Source organism: Cyrtonyx montezumae, unplaced genomic scaffold (genome assembly GCF_038088225.1).
Source record: "Cyrtonyx montezumae isolate F1298 unplaced genomic scaffold, pur_monq_1.0 scaffold_21, whole genome shotgun sequence".
NCBI lineage: Eukaryota > Metazoa > Chordata > Aves > Galliformes > Odontophoridae > Cyrtonyx > Cyrtonyx montezumae.
In genome coordinates, this window is record NW_027071948.1 from 3,170,004 (window position 1) to 3,178,091 (window position 8,088).

At 44.5% G+C, this 8,088-nt stretch overlaps 1 protein-coding gene across 2 annotated transcripts in view; it reads left to right on the top strand.

The window, feature by feature from the left end:
• SPSB1 (splA/ryanodine receptor domain and SOCS box containing 1) overlaps nucleotides 1–7,859 on the top strand; it is a 31,777-nt gene extending 23,918 nt beyond the window's left edge. For both annotated transcript variants that reach the window (XM_065738039.1, XM_065738040.1), the window contains exons 2-3: nucleotides 890–1,718; nucleotides 5,734–7,859. In XM_065738039.1, the coding sequence (XP_065594111.1) occupies nucleotides 1,025–1,718; nucleotides 5,734–5,861 (822 nt within the window). In that variant the 5' untranslated portion in view covers nucleotides 890–1,024 and the 3' untranslated portion in view covers nucleotides 5,862–7,859. The remainder of the gene's footprint in view (nucleotides 1–889; nucleotides 1,719–5,733) is intronic.
• The last annotated feature ends 229 nt before the right edge of the window (nucleotides 7,860–8,088 follow it).

Consider the following 8,088-nt stretch of genomic DNA (forward strand, 5'->3'; position numbering starts at 1 on the left):
CTGTATTGCGAATGGTTTGCTTTTTTCTGATGGCTAGTTCCAGCATCTGGAGCTGCAGAGAACTTGAAGTAGTGCTGCTCTTTGCTGCTAGGGATGGCTCAGATTAAAGCTCTGCAGAGCAGTTCTCTATATAAACCAGTCCCTTGCACTGGTCAGCTGTAGCAGGTTACTGCAGGCCCTGAAACATTGGAATTCTTAACTCAGATATGTATTTTGGAAACTTACTGAAGCTGTTTGGATTCTTTCTCTGGGTATTAAATGCCTTGTGCCTTTTGGCTCCTTCATGGATAGTCTTGGCTGGGGGACTTCTCTAAGAGGCTTGGAAGGAGGTTGAACAGGTAACACCAGTGGGCAGTCTTATTTCACTGAGAGGTTATGCTCAGCTTGTCCTTGTAGGAAGTAGAGCTGGTAGACAAAGCAAAGGCAGTCCAGGAGTGCTGTAATCTCAGGCATTACTGCTCTCAGTCTTCTGTTAGAGGAGAAATCTTTTGCTCAAATTCTGCAGCCTGAATAATTATGTAAAACTAGGAGCAACTGTAGACAGTCTGACCACAGATGAGCTCTCGAAGTTCAATAGTGTGGTAGTAAGAAGCAGTGCATTCTCTGGAAGATGATGAGCTCCAACAGCCGAATCCATCCCTCCTTTAGACAGGGGAGGAGGAACTAAGTGCTTTTCTGAAGAGGATATTAGTGACTTAAAAATGAAATAGGCACTGTGCTATTTCTGTTTTGCAGGGTACACTGCTTAGGTGGTATGCATTACCCTCTCTGGTGGAAAGGAAGGATGGGTTGTCAAGATAAACAGACTGGAACTGTGCTCTGTAAATGTTGCATGCAAGGCTGTGTGGTAGTGTTTAACTTGTCTCTTGTTTTTCTTTCCATCCATTAGGCAATACTGACTAGTGAACATCTTGACAAGGTCTCCAAGCAACGTTTCCTGTAGAGTTGAATGAAAGCAGAAGCAGCTGGGTGAATTGATGAGCTTGCCTTGGGAGCCTCTAAGTAGGCAAAATCAGAACCCACGATGGGTCAGAAGGTCACAGGAGGGATAAAGACTGTGGATATGAGGGACCCAGTATACAGGCCATTGAAACAGGAGCTCCACAGACTTGACTACAGCAAACCCACACGTCTGGACTTGCTACTGGACATGCCTCCTGTATCGTATGAAGTCCAGTTATTGCATTCGTGGAACAATGATGATCGCTCGCTGAATGTATTTGTGAAGGAGGATGATAAACTCATATTTCACCGGCATCCGGTGGCTCAGAGCACAGACGCCATCAGAGGCAAAGTGGGGTACACACGAGGACTGCATGTGTGGCAGATAACGTGGGCAATGCGGCAGCGAGGCACACATGCTGTGGTAGGGGTAGCAACAGCAGATGCCCCTTTGCATTCTGTAGGGTACACCACACTTGTAGGAAATAACCATGAATCGTGGGGATGGGACCTTGGACGCAACAGACTGTACCACGATGGCAAGAACCAGCCAAGCCAGACATACCCCGCCTTCCTAGAACCAGATGAGACTTTCATTGTGCCGGATTCCTTCCTGGTGGTTTTGGACATGGATGATGGGACACTGAGTTTCATTGTAGATGGGCAATATATGGGTGTTGCCTTTCGGGGACTTAAAGGGAAAAAGCTGTATCCAGTGGTAAGCGCAGTGTGGGGACACTGTGAAATAAGGATGCGCTACTTGAATGGACTTGACCGTGAGTATAATCTGTTTCCCCTAGCAACCCACCTCTGCATGCTACTTATGTGCAAGTTTACTGTGCCATCTTTGAGGGTTTTCCCTTTGCTGAAGAGATGAGGATCTCATGTCAGCAGTAGGATTTATAGAAATCTCCAGATCCTTAATGGCAATTAAATAGAGCTTGTCTGGCTAGTTATCAGCTAACGTGCTGTTACTGCAGGGAGCAAGCAAAGTTCAGGAAAGTGGTATAGTGACAGAGGGTGATGCCAGTTGTTCATATGGAATGACAACCCTTTCTGTACTGCTACCAAAATGTCAAAAAAGGGCATTCCTGATGATAGCTGTGATGTTTGCAGTGCTTCTTTACAGGGAGCAATCTCGGAGGGACAATTCCTGCAATGCCTTATGAAAGGACTTTGAAACTTCCCTGCAGGAAGGAGTGGGAACATCGGTCCTTGTCTGAGGAATGTCCTGTCTTTGAAGAAAGTAGTTTGCTTCTTTCTTTCAGGGTGGGCTGTTCTCATTTCCAGCGTGGGGGCTGGGTGTTGTAGCCAGGCCAACTTGCATGCTATGTCTTTTACTAATAGGAACATCAGTCCCTTGCTAACTTAGTAATGGGTTTGGCTGCCCCAATGTGCTGAAGTCTTACCTGTCATAAAAGTGCCCATTGGGCCATACTGTGACTCTACCCTCTAGATAGGGTGGAGGAGAGAGGTGAAGGAAGTGGGTGAAAATCTGCATCTGTTGTTACTGATAATGAAACAGGTAGTGTTTCCCCTGCATTTCAGAACAGCATCTGCCCAAAGGCTGTAGCATACTGGGCTTTTATTTGTGCTTAGAATGTATTTGGGCCAGCAGTGGCAAACTCCAAGCTCAGGTGATATAAGGTGCAGCCAGGCAGCACTGGGCACCAGAAAACTGGGCTGTCAGACTAACCAGAAAAGCCTTATGAGGACTTTGGTGTACAGTCTACAAGTACTTTGAGAAATATGCTTAAACTCAGCAAGACCCAGTGGAGGTACCAATACTGATACTTGCATACCTGATGTGTCCTGTCTTAATGTGGGTAGAGGGCAACGCATCCTGGTGAGACCTGGGAGAAAGGGTCAGATAGAATCTCCTGCTGTTTAAATGCTTCTGTTAAACAACTATTTCTTCTGATTTAGTAGTATTATAGTTATTCACTGACTCTTCAGAGGAACTTAAAGTAACTTACAGAAGTCAAAGTAAGCGCTTGCTTACCACAGGGATTCATAGATAGATTAAGTTGGGAAGGACCTACGAGATCATCTAGTCCAACCATCCTCCTATCACCATCCCTACCCACTAAACTACTAAATCATGTTGAAAAACTGTCTTAATCCTTAGTAAAAGGTGTTTTCTTTCCATATTTTTTTCTTCCTATACTTAGCCTTCTTTCCATCAGCATTTTAGCAGATGAGAGGCTGAATAACCCTGGAGAATTGCAGTCTTTTGATTTGAGATCTCTTGGCAAAGCATTTTCTCACCAACAGAAAGAACTTAACTTATCCTGCCATAACAGCTTACAGAATGGCAGCAGCTCCAGTAACCAGGATTTTGGAAGGGTCAAATCCAAAACTTGCAGCTCCTTTCAGAGCCAGCAAGTCTGTGGAGCTGCCTGTGCAGAACTGTGCTTAGCAGGGAAACAGCCACCTCCTGTACTGGATTTGGTTGTAATGTGCTCTCGGCATAGGAGTGAATCATGGGAATAAGGCCAGGAATGACAGGACGCTATTTTGGCACACGTAGAAAGAAGGTGTCTGGCTCTAACCACTTCTCAGCACTCAATAGCAGCACTGTGTCCAGCGATTGTAGTGCTTGTGAATGGAAGAAGGTCGTGTGTATGTGCTTTCTCTCTGCAAAGATTGGATTATCAGTGCAAACTAGATGAGGACAACGTTCTTTTTCTTAATCTCTGTGGGAGGATGATCTTCTCAGCTTTTAAGGCTGTTAAATGGGAGTTATTTATTAAGCTGATGCCTGTAGGCTTTGAAAGTCTAAGCCCCTTGCTCTCTGTGGCCACTGTCCTCTGGCTGGACAATATCTCTGTCCAAGCTATCTCTGCATGGAGCAAGAGGAGTTGGGACAGATTTAGAATGCAGGATATTTGTACTTCAGAGGGTACAGTTTTAAGGGTAAGCTACATTGGCAAGTGCCAAAGGAGTGCTGCCAGTAATAAGTTTCTCTGGTAGTATTGCAGCCAGAACTGAGACGTGTAGTCCTGCTGTACAGAGAGACCTGTCCCTGCCAGAGAGGCAGCGTGGATCTTGAAGTAGGTCACGAGCAGGCAAGAGGGGCTGTGCCTTGGGCTGAGTGTAGCTGTGCTGTGCAGGAAGGCACTGAGCAGCCCTGGGGCTACAGTACATGGGTGAGAAATAGTAGAGCTTGGGAATGAGCAGAACTGCCCTGACAGATTTGTTTGATTGGTCTCCATCCACCTGTTCTTGCAGAAGAGGTGTACTTAGAGAGGCATGATGCCTCAATAATAATGCTTGAAGCACAAGGGCAACGCTGGAGTACAAACAAACAAAGAACCATACTGTGCTGCAGCTTCTCCTGCAGGAGATTGTAGCTTGTGACACTTCACAGGGATCAACTGAGAGAAATAAGGCATTGGTCCATCTCTCTGCTAAGGAGAGGAGGAGATGGGCCAATTTGAGTGCAATTCTTGTTACCGAGTCTCTCTTCAGCTAGCAATCTTTCCTTTTCAGACTTCTTGCCAAGAACTAGATAAATCGCTTTCTCTGTTGCTTATTTGAAATGTTTTTTTTTTAACATGGAGCAGTGGGATTGTTTACTTTTTCCAAAGTGGAATCAGGAGTGGTCTTAATCAGAGACTACTGACAACTACAGAGACTTCTATCTGAGCTTAACAACTAACATTGAAATCCTTGAACCTGGAAGGAAGGGATTTGTGTCCACCTTATTGACAGAATGGCTTCTGGTAAGAAATATACTAACATGATCATGCTTAGAAAATAAGCTTTCCTTGTGTTTCAGCTGTTTAAAACAGCTGTGTGAACAATCAGATTAATTTGGCTTCAGTAGAAGCTGAAGCTGGTTGGCATCTATCAAAGTCTTTGAAAACTGCAGCTTCTCAGCCAGACTTTTCTATTATTACAAATGTCTTCGGGTGTGTTTGGCCTAAGATGTCTCTACAAGATGCTTCCTAATGGTGCATGCTGAGCACTCAGGCTATTAGAAGCATATCCAGTTACCTACTTGACCTGATGCCTTTGTTTTAGCTGTCTTCAGCAGTGTGCTGTGTGCAGGTGAGCTTGCACAGACTTGGTTTCTCACAGCTCCTGCTGGTGATTTGTATGTTCCTTCTGTGCAGCTGTAATGTGTTCACTCTGGCTCCGACCTCTGTCCCTTAAATGCTATGAAAGACTCCTCAGTATCAAAGGACCCCTGCCTGAAGAACTAGTATCATCTTGTTCAATAAGTGTACAAGATGCCAAAATAGTAGCTGAAGGCTTGTATTTTTCCCAGATTTTTGATATATTGTGACATTGCCCATCAGAGTATTTCTTCCTATGAGTAATGATGAGAAGCTTTGACACGTCTTTGCTTTCTTCTTTGGAAGTATGCAGCATAAATGAAAGGGGGATGGCTGTTATCCTACTATGTAAAAAGCACATCACCAAACTGTCCACTGCAGTGTTTTACTTCAGCAAATCTTTCAAAGCTTTTTGGGTTCTGCAGTGAAAGGCACAAGCTAGACAATGTGTTCTAACTTTAATGAATGGTTTTGCAGAGTATAAACTTCCTTCAGGGAATTTGAGTATCTTATCCTTCACGCACTTACATTCTACAGAAACGTTATGCTCTGCACGCGTGCTTGATGAGCTGGAGCTGCTGATTAATGGATGCTGAATGGCTTGGGTTTTGTGAACAGGCCAGGCATTCACTTACTTTGCCCATTTTTGGCGGGGGGAGGCACTTCTCGAGTTAACAAAATGAATATGTAGGTTGAGATGTTAATGTCTTGGGTCTTCTTTTTTTTCTAGCTGAACCACTGCCTCTGATGGACTTGTGTCGGCGAGCTGTGAGGCTTGCTCTGGGCAAGGAAAGACTGAATGAGATCCCTACCCTGCCACTGCCAGCCTCCCTCAAAAGTTACCTGCTCTACCAGTGACCTTCATGTTCTGGGACAGAAAGTTGGAACCAAGGCAAAAAGTCTGGAGCTGACCTGCTGGGCAGTGGGTTTGCCACCTTCGTGTCATTGCTACTGTTGGAAATCCTTGGCCAAAGTGCTCCTGTTACTGCTAAAAAAACATGTCCATTATTGGCAAGTTCTTGAGTAGTCTTTATTTCACGACTGAGTGCTTTGTTCGTTGAAGGTCACTTCCCCAGCACACTTGAAGAAAACTTAACAGAAGCTCTGTGCTTCCCTGCTTCTCCTGATAAAAGGCTGCACTCCATCCTTTGGGTTGTAGAGCCTGGGAGTGAGCCCTTCTGTACCAGTTTAAGGGAAGGACATGGTCTGGAGAAGGGAAGGCACTAGGAGTGGATATCTTAAGACTAGGTGCTAAGAATGGAAATGCATGGGGTGGCCAGTGGAATTGGGAAGAGTCTGGAATATCAAGAGGAATTCATTGCTGAGTTCTTAAAAACCAAAAAAATACCTAACACCAAAACCAAGAACCCTTCCACCACGATGCTTAATTTGGAGGAGGTGGTTATATTGCTCACATCTATCTGCCAGGACCTCTCACCATGTTCTAATGTTACTTCATAGAGAGTGAATCTTGCTTTCCTGTTTGTCACCATCACCTTCTCTGTTCTCCTGCTCTGTTCTGTCCTGCTGCTTCTGAGTGGGTGTGACTTAGTTGATTGAGGAGCCATCCCATGTCTTCACCTGCCTTCTTCCTCTTGACTTAAAACTGTAGGTTTTAGTTTGGGATTTCTTTGATCTCACATCAGCAAGGAGGGACAAACATTTCCTGCAAAGCACTCTTTGGTGAGGTGGCTGGATGAGCTCTGACACTTGTTATACAGCTGCAGGCCTTGCCATTTTAAGGTCTGCTTTCTGTTGAACCTGTTCCAGGTTAAAGCTTTAGAGAAACATAGTGGTTCTCTGACTCTTCCAGGGAATTTTCTTCCTGAATAGACTGCTTAGTCACCCAAACCAGGCTGCCTTCTGCTGTAGGCCATCAGCATAATCTCCTCTTAGCTATGCAGCAGGTATAGTTCTGTTTCTTGGGGATGGTAAGTGGTTGGGAAGTCATCCCAGAGAAGGCGGTAACAGTGTGACTACAGAAGTGCCATAGGAAGACCAGAAATCCAGGAAATGGTTGCTGCAGAATGTAACCTGTGAGACTCTAATGGGGTGATCTTCAGGCACAGCAAGAAGAGAACCTCTCCAGAGCTGGGGGTTTGGCAAGGGAGACCTTTTAATAAACAGGACTAGCAATTCAGGCAAAATCAGCACATCCCAAATAGATTCTTGCCTCAGTAGCCAGGTACAGAGAAGATGGTGCTCCTTTACTAGCAGGAGCTGCTCTCTTGACCTCTCCACAGGTTACTATGCTGCCTTTCTGAGGTTATTTTGCACATTTCTTTGTCTTGAAAAAATGTTTGTATGGTTGGTTTTTTTTGCTCTTGAGTTATTCCCTCAGTTCTGTGTAGGTACAAATGAGTTTAGTTGTTGAAAATGTTAATATATATATATGTGGTGTATGTATAAGAACACGTTTTAAACAGCTGCTGTAGGGTACCTTTTTAAAATTAAACTACTTGCATAGTATATTTTTAAAGCACAGAATTGGTGCCAAGACTGGCTGGGGTGTGATGAGCCCCTTTCTTTTTTAAATCTAATATTATATGATTTTTTTAACATAGGGGTTTGTACTAGTTTCTGTTGCAGGGTGGGACAGAAATTGCACAATAAAATACAGCGTGTATGGAACTCTACTTGGTTGCCTTCAGCCTGAACCAGTGCCTTCCCTAACTCCTGGGAAGCAGCTGTGTTCTCCCCACTTCTAATACCCTTATGCTCCCTTGTCTCCATCTCTTCTCACTTCTGTTACATTTTGTACAGTTTTAAACTCTCACTTCCTGTTTTATGGCTGTAGATAATACTCAATAACCTAATAAACTTTATTAAATATTGCTCGATGATGCATTGTGTTTGTATGAAATGCTCAGTGTTCTTTACCCCTGGCTTCCCACGTGAATGGTGAGCTTCCTACCAAGAACCCAGCCCCAACTGGAATAATGACTTAAAGCTGGTATTTGAAAGCTGTGTGCAGGTGGAGGGGAGGTGTAGCTATGGTGTAGGGAGTGGGAACATGAGATCAAGCACTAGCAGCAGAGATGTATAGAGACAGCTGTTCAAGGTGGAGCTAAGTGAAATCCGTGAC